The sequence below is a fragment of the Streptopelia decaocto genome, assembly GCF_964273445.1.
Source record: "Streptopelia decaocto genome assembly, chromosome: Z".
Taxonomy (NCBI): domain Eukaryota; kingdom Metazoa; phylum Chordata; class Aves; order Columbiformes; family Columbidae; genus Streptopelia; species Streptopelia decaocto.
The window spans coordinates 82140531-82153883 of NC_138657.1; the positions used below are offsets into that span (position 1 = coordinate 82140531).

Below are 13353 nucleotides of genomic sequence, written 5' to 3' on the forward strand. Positions count from 1 at the left end.
AGTTTTGATTTAAGCAAAACACTTCGTAGGTATTCATAGTATATCAAAGTAGTTTTGCGATTCGGAGTTTGTGCTTCTGAGTGTTACTATATTTCAATAAGAAATGCAAATTTTCCTGTTTAATCACAAATAATCCAGGATTACATAATACCGTGGGTTGTTTTGTTGTTGTTTTTTAAATAGTGACAGGTCTGCTTTAATTAGAAAGACTCTAATACAGATTAAGGCATTAGGCAGACTGGAGTCCTCCCATCTCTCAGTGAAATTATCAGAGTGCTGGGAGCACCATTTAGATAATCAAAATTACAGAATGTTTCATTAAGGCATGTGCAGTCAGTCATACTAGAACAAATGCTCAAAACCCAATATCATGAACTTTCGAGACCTATCAGATGATCTTTCCCAAAATAGCCTGTGATGCAGGTAGCAGATGCTGCAGATCTGCGCCTAACCAGGCCCGGAGGGGCCGGTGGTGCGAGTGGAGGTTTGGAAGGCGCGGAGCCGCAGCCGCGCGGGCGGGACGTGGCGGCCGCGTCGGGGCGCGCAGACGGCCGGAGCCGCCCCCCTGCTGGCGGGCAGGATGAACACGGGGTGTCCCGTGCAGGCGGAGGCAGCCGGGGAGAGCTGCGATAAACCATGAGAAGCAGGAGGATGGTGTTTGCTTGTCATGGTTACCTCTTGGAAAAAGAGTTCAGAGACAAACCAACCCTGTGAGAAGTAGATGAAGAAAAATCAATGTATTTCAGTCCAGTCTGATAAGATACTAATGGATAAAAAGGATTGGGCTTTTTGCTTACCAAAGAATTTGTTTTCAAATCTCATTTGACTGTAAATCCATGAGGGTCTTCTGCTCAGTAGCCCGAATTGTATGAGTTTACTATGGCCGTTTAATCAACGGGCGTTTGAGCTCCGATCTGTTGTGCTCCAGGGAATGTTTCCATCTCTGTGGAAGCGAGAGGCTCACGACTGAAGAAGTCAAAGTGCTATTGCACATTATAATTGTGTGTGTAAAATTAGCTTAAGGTATTAATATAAAAAGTAGGTAGCTGCATCTAATGATTTTTTTTTTAGTAATCTGAACCATCTGCCTCCAGATATTAAGGAGTTCGTTCTTTAATCCAGATTATGGCTGACAAACTGGTTTTGGCATTCACGTTTCCCTAGCATTGTGCCCTTGAGGAGCTGGTGTGGCTGTAGAAATTCTCTTGCCTACAGTTGTTGATTTGGAAACATTCTCGGTGTGGTTTTGCGTTCTCGTAGTTGTTTGCTCGTGGCTCCTTCCTCTTGAAGATGGCCTTTCTAATGAAAAGTATGTTGAGCAACCAGGTAAAGAACTTGGGACTCGGAGGTGGAGGGGAAGAAAGCAAAGAAGACAGCGCTCCTTCCGACCCAGCCGCGGCCGCGGGGATGACCAGAGAGGAGTACGAGGAGTATCAGAAGCAGATGGTTGAGGAGAAGTGAGTACCTGTTCCCTTGTTGTCAGTATGGGGCTGATTCTCGATAACTGTGCAGATAAAAATAACCCAAGAAAGCGTCAAACTTTCAGCTCTCTTCCCTTTCTAAAGCAGATGGATCTTTGCTAAAGAGACTTTGCAAAATAAAAGTTCACCAGTTTGGAGTTATAAAATGTTGTGTTCCCCTTCCTCCCCCATCTGTGACTTTCTCCCACACTTTCCTGCTGTCTCCACACCTCGGTATCCTGGATTCGTTCCTCCTTGATGGTCCTTTATCTGTCAAATTTTTCCACAGGTACAAAGCTCTCTGTAGTGCGGGAGTTAATTGTAAAGTGTGTGTGATTTGCTGTCCTGTGAACCCCCTGTCAGGTACACTTTCAAGACACAATCTTTTGTTTATCCACGTTTATTATGGCAGACATGAAAAACTAATGAGTTTTAAGAGTATTATTTTTTTAGTCACATTTTCAGTATTTTTCTAAAATCTATTAAATAAAGCAGAACTTTTCAACTGATTAAATCTCTGTTTTTTTTTGTTTGTAATTATAATATTTACCACTTGCTGTGTTTAAGTATCAAACCAGAGTTAAAATAAAGCCCTTAATGTGTAGGAGTTCAAATAATGCATAATTATAAAGAAAACAATTGACTTTTAAATCTCTAATGCATCTGTTCATCTAACGGTCAATTACATAATGGTTGTGTAAATCCGTCATGTAAGATGATTATAGGTGAAAGGTTAATGACTAGTGGAATCTGAGGTATCCAGGTCTGTATTTAGCAGTGGCCATTTCTGTCATAAAATCTTAAATAGGTATCATTTTGTTTGGAATAAAATACAGACTGTTTGCTACACATTTTGTGAAAGGATATTTGAAAGAGCAGTAGCTGCCTGCCGGCAGGAAGATGCTTTATTGAGGCTGAGCAGCAAAATGGGGCTCCTGGGACAGGGAAACAGCTTGTAAAGCAGTTATTTCTGTGATGTTTTCAGGTGTGTCGTGTGTCTGTTCCGTGCGCCGAGGAAGCGGCGCGGGCGTGCTCTGGAGCACGTTTGGAGCTACGACAGGACCGTTCGAGGAGAAGGGAACGGCTGGGGCCGTCGGAGGCGGGGGGGGGATGTGCTTCTGGGAGCACAGTTTGGAGCTACGACAGGACCGTTCGAGGAGAAGGGAACGGCTGGGGGGGCTGCGGGGCCTTCGCGTGGCCACCCCGGCCTCGGGTTCTTCTCAGGCTTGGGATTGCTTTGGCAATTAAACAGACAAAAGTGCACAGATTGCGTATTATACGTTTCCCTGAGAACCAGCAGAAAGAAACGGGTGGCTTGCGCTGTCAGTTTCCAGCACGGTCGCGTAGAGTTTGCTTCCAGCGCCGCAGGAGGTTGAGCAGGAGGGGAGCCCGGTTGGTGCGGCACGTCGCAGGCTCCTGGCGGCCACGCAGCCACTCTGGTACCTGCTTCGTGTTCCACTGGATAATTAGATCCTCCAGAACAAAAAGGTGTCAGATTAGGACAGTGCCAGGGCCTGGGCAGTGGTGGCAGATCAGCTGAGTGAGTTTTGCGAGGTCTTCCCGTGATGCCAGGACAAGCGAAAAGCTCAAATGTACCTGAGCAGAAAGTGCCCCCAGCCCCACCGGACCCCGAAGGGACGTGCTGGGACGAGCGGCCCCGCGCGGGTGCGGCCGCCAGCCCTCCGTTGGGCAGCAGAGCCCAGGCTGAGCGGGACCGGGGAGGCACGTTCAGGTGGCTTCCAGTTCACGTGGACTTTTCTGAGAGAGAGACCAAAAAACTCATTTGTGGAAGCAGAGGAAAAGCAGCATTTCATCTTACAAGTAGCTTTTATGTAACAAAATACCTGTACTGGAACAAGATAAATTTTGCCATAGAATTTCTATGACAGTGCAAGTAATCTAACAAAAAAATGTGCTGAATTGTTCTTCAACCTAATGAAAGCATTTCATAAAATCACAGATAAAAGAAGTACCTTTCCACACAGGGAAGCTGTGGAATTCATTGCTGTAGGATGTTCTGGAACAATAAATGGATGCAGACAAGTCTAGGAGGAGCCATAGGTGACAGAGACTGTCCAGGCCTATTAAAGACAATGACGTAGAGCCCGTTTCCCGCTCTAGTACTTCACACCACTGATTTTTGGAAGCTGAGCAGTTTTGATACGGGATGCTTATCCTCTTAAATTCTTCCTCTCAGCATCCACCACTGTTGGAGCTGGGACTCCAGGATAAGCGAACTTCTGGTCTGAGCCAGAAGGACCGTTCTGCCATTGCGTGCGTTGTCACCCGTAAGAACGCCCTGTTTGTAGAACAGGGGCACGGGCAGGCAGCCACGTGTCTGTAAGTGTCCCCATGCGATAACCGAGGAATAAGTGTAACTTTTCTGTTCTGCTCATCAGAATTATTCGTTGTTACAGTGAACAATAACAGTTAGTACAGGTACAAACTCCAGACAAGTAGTATTGGCTTTTCTTTCACTCTTCACAGGGCTCAAGGGAACTGTTCTGAGAACACGCTCAGGGTGCAGAAGTCTGGCCTGTTAGCATCACTTTATTGATTTCGCTTCTTTTGTGCCTTTGGGAATAACTCCCGCACGTAACATTTTGCAGCCGAGCAACTGGTTCAGTATAAAAGACCGTATTTTATTAGTCTCTTGAATACTTTTTTTTCTGATTTCCAGAATGGAAAGAGATGCGGCATTTGCACAGAAAAAGGCAGAGCGAGCCTGTCTGAGGGTTCATCTGAGAGAAAAGTACAGACTCCCTAAGGTAAGCCTGGCGTTCCTGATCTCATCTAGCTACATGCCCAATTTTAGAACAGACTGACTACCGATGTTCTGAAAACGGCAAATTGCCTTCATCAGCGGGGTCCCCGCTGCAGCCCAGTACGGAAATGGAGGAGGCCGGAGCCGTGGTTTTCCCTGCTGGCTGCTGCTTTTAGACCTTTTTTTCTGTGCTCATAGAATGTCCCGAGTTGGAGGGGACCCACAGTGAGTTTTGTGTGCAGAGCGGTGGGGACGCCGCGGTGGCGTGGCTGCCGTGGGCTCCGCGGAGCTGGGTGCCCCCGCGCCCCTCGACCCGTCCTGGCGCGGCCTGGGGGCAAAGAAATGTTAAAACCTATTGTGGAACCTGCGAGCGATAGAATTGAATGCTTATGCATTTTCTGTGGTCAGGACAACTAAGTACTGAAATACTTGCAGATATCTGTGCTGAGCTGCTTAAAGAACTTCCCACTGAAACATCAGAAATGCCAGAAGGAAAGGACCAGCGATCAAGCAATTTAAAATTAACGAAGTCACCTAGGTTCAAAAAGGGATTATATAATATAAACACAAATTGTAAGTCATACAGGCTGCCCAGGGCAGTGGTAGAGTCACTGTCTCTGCAGGTGTTTAAAAGGCACATAGATGAGATTCTTGGGGACATGGTTTAGTTCCTGACTTAGATTATGGTTGGACTCAATGATCCTGAGGGTCTTTTCCAACCGAAATGCTTCTATGATTCTATATTTTTTCTACAGTGTTAGTTTGCTGTTTCTAACCCTGAGTAGCCAAAAGCCCTCTAGTGCCATATTCATAATACTGCACCACTCCTAATCATTTGCTTGAACCCTAAAGGCACATTACAATTTGGATGAACAGGGAATCAACCTTGTGACTTAGATAAAATTGTTCCATCTGTATTTCACCAGGCAGGCCTCATTCCTAATCAGGGATGAAACATTTATTGTTCTCTAACTTTGAAAATCTGTTTTTGCAACCAAAACCTTGCTAAGTGACTTTCCAAGGAAAAGAAGTGCTGTCTTAAAGTGTTGCAGAATGTTCTGAGACAGGCCCGTGGTGGCAAGCAAGGGAAAAAATGCTGTGGAGAAACCTCAGTTAAGCTACTTTTATGTGCCCGCCCAACGTGTCAGTGTTGAATAAAGCTTTTGTAAGCCAATTTGAAGCGAATACAGTTCTGTATAACAACTAATTTCAGATTAACAAACTCTCTGTAAGGACATTTAACTTTAAAAATTATCTGAAGGCACAGTTTGTCATCCTCAAAAACAAAGGCATATTGCTACACCTATAGCTTCTCATTCAAATCACCTCTTTAAATGGAAGTATTGTAGCCTCTGGGTCTTTCGCAGATGGCTGTCAGGGTCACGCACTTGTACACGAGCTTGATCTGTTTCTCGCTCCCTAGAGGTGTTGCTGTTCTGGCCGCAGGTCCCTCTGCGGCAATGCGCGTTGGCACCGTGCGGGCGCTGCGGCACCTGCGGGCGCAGCGATGACCCGCGAGCGCGGCTGGGCTGGGTGCGGGCCCCGGGAGCTGCCGCGGGCGCCGGTGCGGGCGCTGCGGGGGCCGGTGCGGGCGCTGCGGGGGCCGGTGCGGGTGCTGTGGGGGATGTGTGGGGGACTGCGGGCACTCACAGATACAGCCTGGCATCAAAAGGACTAGAGAAATGTACCGCGTCTTCCAGTTCCCTCCAGACAGAATATCCGTCTGGAAGAGAAAGGGAGACGCCTGGAGAAACATGGGTATGCGTGAGCGCTGCGCATGACCAGTGTCATATATAGGGGCAGAAGGAGCAAGGGCAGATTGTCCACTGTGCTCTTCTGGATTTGCCAGTTGCAATATACTGTTTGTTCTGGGCCATGGGTGCTCAGCATAGTGGCAAGAAAGAGGAAAACACATCCTGAGGGCAGGTTTAATTACAGAAAGATTAATTATGAAAAAAAATGAAGTACAAGATTTTAAGTGGTTGATTGGATTGTAGGCCTAAATCTCTAAACACCAGCATTTTAATTAGCAGCTGAGCAGTAAAATATCATTAGGCTTTGTTTTCCTTTTGGAGGCGTGTGCTGAGCCAGCTACTGAGCGGTGCTTCCCCGCGGCCTCGCCGCACTCCCAGGCCCAGCTCCGCGTCCCGAGAGGGCTCGTTCAAAGGCTTCGGACCCGCGCGCCAGCTCTGCGCCGGAGCGGTGTCCGGGACCTGAGCTCTCCCGCCCGTGGCGCTTGCTTTATTCCTGAGGTGGTTTGGGTCTCGCGGGCACCCTGGCTGCCCCACGCGTGCGCTGCCGCCCGTCGCGCCCAGGAGCACACGGCGGACACCTGCCCATCTCCAGCAGGATCCTCACTTTGATATGCACCAGGTGCTCCTTGGGGCCAAATGTCAGCAGTGACAGTAGAACGCTTGTTCCAAGGCAGGACGGGAGCTCTAAGCATGTACTTAACTGAGCTGATTTGCGGTGGTTTCGAGTAAATTTTGTAGGATATGCTTTTTCGCATTTGTGTCTACCTATATAGCATTTTTGGTTTAAGGTCTGCTTTCTTTTCATCAGCCCTTATGAAACCGTCTGTTATATTAGGAAGAAAATTAAATCAATATGTGCATGCTATGTGTCCCTGAAAAAAATTAAACTCTATGATACAACATTATGGCAGCAAAATGCTTTCAGAGCTGTGATAATGCATTAACTATTTTCAGAACTGAAAGTAATTTAAGGTAGCCCAGTATGGGACAGAAACTCTGAATGTTACCAGTACCAATCACTAGCACGCACTGTAAATGAAAGCCTGAAATTCAGGACTAAGCAGGGCCCCCTTTTCAGTGCTAAATCTAAAGCTCCATGCTATCTGGGCTAGATTTATAAGAGAAAGCAGCCCCTTAATGAACCTAATCCTATTAACAGAATTGTCAACTTCAGTTTGCCATCAGGAAGATGTTTTTAGCCATGAGACCTTTCATCTATGGACAACTTTTTCACTTTTGGAGTATTCAATACATCGCCTTCATACAAAACATTTTTAAAAAAGTGTATAGATATATACATATTTTAATTTTAAAAAACTACACCAAACCCTTTATTCACTTGCTGCCTTTTTTTCTGAACTGGGATACAGTAGTCAATTAACTTCTGCAAGGTCTAAACACAGGGTCTTGGGGAGATGATGCCTGTGATGCAGGAGAAACATCTATGTGACCACAGGCCCACCCGAGCTGTCCACAGACCTCATCTGCGGCACGGCGACCTCTCCCCATGGGCCCCACCCCCCTGCGCCCCCCTGATCGGCACATGTACCCGCTGTGTCACCTCAAATGCCACTGCTGCCCGTCAGAGTACTGTCACGTTAGCGCTGTTCTTCTGTCCAAGAGCTGGGGTTGTGTCATGATCTGTGCATTTCCAGCACCTCGGGAAGGGACCGTCATCTGCTCCGCGCAGGTGGGTCCCTTTCCCCAGTCACAGCGCTTCCGTGGGCGCTGCTCTGCAGGGTTCTCGGTGACGGAACTGCAGGGTGTTTGTTGTTCACCGGTGTTTAGATGGGAAGAGTACTCAGATGCAATTGGGTGTCTTTTCAATAATGAGTGCTGCTAAAGACGTTAAAAAGGAAAGCTTATCCCTTTCATGGTGAGACATAGTCATGTAATCTCAGCTCTTGCTCTGTTGTTCTGTGATGGCAATACTGTTTCGACTTGATTGAATGAATAGCACTATTCCAGAATTAAAGGTGTTTTACTTGTCTGCAGCCATTACATAAGCTCTAGCTGTGCTGCGGGGGATGCGTATTGGCCGGGCAGAAAGAGAAACTTGTCTCAGGAGAAGCTCTTCAGTGCGTGCAGGCTTCAGATAAGTATCTGAAAGCAAGTCTTTCCTAAGCTTGAAGAATTATTTTGCTGATCTAAATGCTTTCTTAATAGGCCAGAGTGAAACATCTGTGGACCCACTGTGGAAAGATGGAGTCACAAAGTGGATGCCAGGAGGCTGAGCCAAAATGGGGTTTCGGGGCACAGGGGCAAGGGGGTTCTCCCTGAAGGCAGTTTGGGCAATGACGTGGTGGGGCACGTGGGGCCCTGACAGCCGGGTGTCAGGCAGCTCCCACACGTGTTCCCTGTGCAGGGGGGCACGAGAGGGCGTCTCGGGGGGAAGGCCGGTGTTTCCAACCGGTGGCTCCTCGTACCAACTCGTGAGTTACCTGCAGCCCTTGGGTGGCATAGCCCAGCATGAGGCTGCTCTGTTGCTTACCAAAAATCCCACTTGCAGGTTGAGGTGAAGTGAGCCCTGATTTTGTGTGTAACTGGTACATTATAGGTGGTGAATCACAGGATCAGGTCTGGATTCCCCTACCTAAGGGTCTCTGTGCATAGGTAAGTTTTACGACAGGGTAAGTTAGACATAAGGAAAGCAGTACGTGATAGGGTGATGCTCAAAAAGTTTGGCCCTCCTATGGATTAGTCTGAGCTTTGATCTTTTGTTTACAAACAGCCTTCATATTAACAGGTGTTTAGACTGACTGTTTTCTGCTTACACCTGTGTGTCATATGTGTAAAGAACTCTATTGTATTGCACCTGTAACAAAATGGATCTGAGCCTGACTACCTCAGATGCATTATCAGGGTCAAAGAATATTACCAGGCACTAGGACTCTCTTGCCTGTGCTGTTGAATGGTCAGGATGGCGTCTGACCCAGTTTTGGCCCGGGCACTCTCTCAAGCAGTTCCCAGGGCCCGTTTGGAGTTAGGACAGGCATTCCCAATAGGCAGTTAGATGGGACCACCCTGTTTGGGAGTGCGAGAGGGTTCAATAGCCTCGCAGTGGGTTGTTCCAGGCCAGCTGGCTTTGGGGCAAGAGACCAGTGCCAGGCATATTTAATTTACTAGAATAGATCTTGGGTTTGTGTTCTCAGAGATCCTAAAAGGGTGGCTGAATGCTTGCAGAGACCTGGAATCTAAAGATTAAAGTCAGCAGGAGATAGGCCATCCAGTCTGGTGCAGGTTTGCCAGGGTCTTGAGGCACTTTCCGTATGGGTTTGTAAAGCCCACGGCCCCGGCTGTCCTGCCCGTCAGGTCTGCCTGTTTTAGGGCTCTCTGCAGCCCAAGCTGAGAGTATTCTGGAGCAGGGTGATGCCTCTGTTACTGTCAGAACCCTGTCTGGCCTTGGGCAGGTAAGGGTCCCTGCACTGGGACCGTAGGGCTCCGCACGCCCTGTGTGCTCCGGTTGCGAGCGGCTGTCGCGCTGACAGACACGGCGCGTTCGCAGCGCCGGCTGCTCCCGGCGCTCAGAGCTGAGTGCCTAGACACGGCGCGTTCGCAGCGCCGGCTGCTCCCGGCGCTCAGAGCTGAGTGCCTGGAGCTGCAGGCTCGCTGTGCAGCGTTAGCCTGACTTTAAGAACACCCTGTGGGGAAATCCTTGGGGGTCTCCTTGTGAGAAGACAAGCTTTAACTTATTTCTTATGTGCTTCCTGGCTTGCTGTTGGGTGACCCTACCCTGTTCAAGGTCAGGCTAAATGCCAAGTGTGTAGAGGCAGGTGACTTGGGCAGAACTGTATGGCTTTAGACTACATCCAAATGTGCTCTTCTGTGGTCAGAGAACACTTGGAATCCCCAAACCGCGTTGTGCGTCACATCTCGGACTTCAGTAAGGCAGGAGGCTTCGGTGCAAGAACGTGCCGAACAATTGTTCACATTGCCAAAGTGGCCTTTCTGTGAACTGTATAGGCACCTCTTCACATAATATACGGTAGTATGCAGTGATGATGTCTTAAATTATAAATAATTCTAAAGAAAAGATGATGTGTGATTGTCTGCTTAGGGAGATTTTTTCAGTAATTAACCCTGTATCTTTTTTTATCATCCTCTACTGCTACTTAGGAGAATTTCAAAAGGGCTCACTCCTCCAATAACCAGCATTTGCTGATGAAAAACTTCACACATTTTTTCTGTCTCCCACAGATCTGATAGCAGCAGCCCTTACCCAAAGGGCTTAAGAGATGTCTTCACCCATTTCAGCCACGTAGTGAAAATTGTGATACACCTCTCTGTATGTTCATAAGAGATATGGGGAGAAATCGGGTTAAAGGGAAGTGCAGTTATTGGAAACATAAAGCTGTGCAAATACATGTAATGGTAAATAGTGGCTATGCAGTCAAACCTCCCAGTCTGCCTGTTCTTGCTGAGGCCTGAAACTACACAAACATTGCTCATATACGTCCTTCCATTCATTTTTGCATGCGTTCATTCATACGAACCCCTCTCACTCTCAAAAGCACCTCCTGCTGACAGCATTGCTGCTTATTCATATCAGGCCTTTGCTGCTGTCATGCTTCATTTTGGAGATGTAATGAGGCATTAATGCTTATCTTTGATGTGTGAACTGTGTCAAAATATCCTGTTCTTCTGAGCTCTGGATCCATCAGAAGATGTGAACAAAATCACCATTGTTTGAGAAATCGACATAGCCCCACCGATAGAGCGTTTCAGCAGGCAGGCAGGAAGCAAGTGTGTGTAGCGCTTTCCTCATCTCAGCTGTTTTAATTGCTTCTCCAGTTCCCTCTGCTTTTGCTTTCTGAGACTCACACCCAACTCCATCCTCTCTTTTGTTGTCAAGTCCTCCTGTTACCCTCGTACCAGCGCTGCTCTGAGGGTGCACCAGGCAGCCCCTGCGCTCCGTCACAGCTCGGAGATGGCAGCCAGACGCCCAGATGTAGTTCAGACGTGGTCTGGGAAAGGTGGAGACATTTTTTTCCTAGTTATTTTTTCCTGAGTTTAATGCATGTTTCTTCAGGAAGGCTTCCACTTAGTGCTGATATCTGAAAATACCCACCACCGAATTAATAGGGGAATGGTAGCCACATGGGTTTTCTAAAGCTATTGCTTCATCAACCGAACCACAGAACAGAGGGCAGCCTGGGCAGTGTGTTGTGGATACAAGCAACTTGTAGTGGATTTCCTGCAGCATGAGCATGTTCCACAGCGAACCCATATGGCAAACACTTCTAAAACAGCCAGCGACACTGAGGGCCTCAGTTCTGATGCTGCTGAAACCCTTTAAAGAAAGGTAATTGACACTGAAAACTCTAAGCACTAAAATGGGGGCTGGTTAAGCCACTGAGTTGCATCTAAGAACTTTGACTGAAAAATCTGTGCATATGTTTTGCTTCTCCCTAAAACAAACAAAACACTCTTCAGTAAATCCTGGGACAGCAGAAATTCATGTACCTGTTTTATTTTCTTTTTGTATCAGAGTGAATTGGATGAGAATCAAATACAGATGGCTGGAGATGATGTGGGGTTGCCAGAAGACCTTCAGAAGATGGTGGCAGAAGATCAGGTGGAGGAAGAAGACAAAGACTCTATCCTGGGACAGCTGCAGAACATCCAGAATATGGACATGGATGCGATCAAAGAAAAGGCACAAGCCACCTTCACTGAAATGAAACAGGCTGCTGAGCAGAAATGTTCTGTGATGTAGAAGAGATACCACTACCCAAGGGTGGCAGATTCAGCCTTGTCTCAGTGGGGCTGCAGAGCAGGAGCGAGCAGAAGAATGCACTTAGGTCTATAGCATTAAATGTAAGTATAGAGAACTGAGAGAGAGAGACTTTAAAACCCCAGTCACGTGCTGTGACTGCTTAGTGCAACGATAGAACGGAACCTCATTTTTTAACAACATTTTTCCCCATGGAAACAAGGTTTAAGAAAGCTAATATTGGGGAAAAAATGTGCCTTTTTCCATTTTTCAAAGTGATCAAAATGCTATTAAATGTGTATTTTTAGGCAAAATTGTTCTTCTGATGCATAGCATAGGTAACCACTCATTTCATATTGCTTTCAGAAATAAATACCTATATTTCTAATTTAAAAATCTGTTTCAAACATTTTGAAACAAATCCAGTGTTCAAATGTTGGCCTTGTCTGCAAAAATCTTACATAAAAATGGTTTTGGCCATCTCTGTGCTGAATATAGCAAAAGGTGAAGCATGTAACTCCACAGCATGAGACAGAAGTGTCCTCTCGTATAGAAATGAGTGGGTACCTGCGGGAGCCAGGGCTCGCAGCTCCCAGCGCGGCGCGGGGGGTGCGCGGCTCCGGCTGCTCCGGCGGCTCCGCTCACGGCCCCGGGTTCCGCGGCGGCTCGGACCCAGGTGAGAGCAGCGGCCCGCTGGCTGCTCCGGTGCCAAATTCCGGGCTTGTGGTACCAGCAAATGACCCGTGTGGCTGAAAACGAGCCCACCACGTTCATTCTCGGAGCCAGCTGCAGACAAGGCTCAACGAGTTCTGGCCCACCTGGAAGATGATGCTGGGGAAGGGCACCTAAACCCTGAGGCAAAGCAGGGCTTTCACTCGTACTAAACCTAAGCCTGTGGGACCGGCACGATCCAGTTCAATGGGTGGAGATTCAGGACCAAGCAAGATTTTTATTGCTGTTTTTGGAGTTTCTTCTGGGGAAAACCGAAGCAGGTGTTGGCCCGGCTGCCTTCTGCTCCCCAAACGCGACGCTGGGAGCCCCGGTGTGTTATAGCCATACAGCTAGCATGCAGGATAACCCACGCAAAAACTGTACAGCCCTTGCACATGGACGATGTATACAACGCTACTCTCGAGGGGCTCAGGTATTCTATAAAATGAAGGATTTGGTAAGTTCTCCAAGAGCTCGTCTGTAATGAAATTTGCAAATGAATGCATGTGGCATCTTCCTACAGGTTTGTAAGTCTCTCTTTCTCTCTCTCTGTGTCTCTACCCAATCAAGTAAAAATATTCATTTTAAATGAATAAATGCACTAAGTATAGTTTTTCTCTTTCTCTCCCCCCTCCTTCTCTTCCCCCCTTTTCTCTCCTCCTCCCCCCCCCCTTTCTCTCCCTCCTCTTTCTCTTTCTCTCCCTCCTCTTTCTCTTTCTCTCCCTCCTCTTTCTCTTTCTCTCCCTCCTCTTTCTCTTTCTCTCCCTCCTCTTTCTCTTTCTCTCCCTCCTCTTTCTCTTTCTCTCCCTCCTCTTTCTCTTTCTCTCCCCCCCGCTCTTTCTCTCCCCCCCGCTCTTTCTCTCCCCCCCGCTCTTTCTCTCCCCCCCGCTCTTTCTCTCCCCCCCGCTCTTTCTCTCCCCCCCGCTCTTTATCTCTCCCCCCCCATCCTGG

General features: G+C 47.7%; 1 protein-coding gene across 1 annotated transcript; it reads left to right on the forward strand.

The window, feature by feature from the left end:
- The first annotated feature begins 1280 nt into the window (after positions 1-1280).
- On the forward strand, positions 1281-12960 carry CPLX4 (complexin 4). The gene is made up of 3 exons (XM_082075046.1): positions 1281-1457; positions 4141-4228; positions 11467-12960. The coding sequence occupies exons 1-3, from the start codon at positions 1291-1293 to the stop codon at positions 11692-11694; spliced, it is 483 nt and encodes a 160-aa protein (XP_081931172.1). The 5' UTR covers positions 1281-1290; the 3' UTR covers positions 11695-12960.
- The last annotated feature ends 393 nt before the right edge of the window (positions 12961-13353 follow it).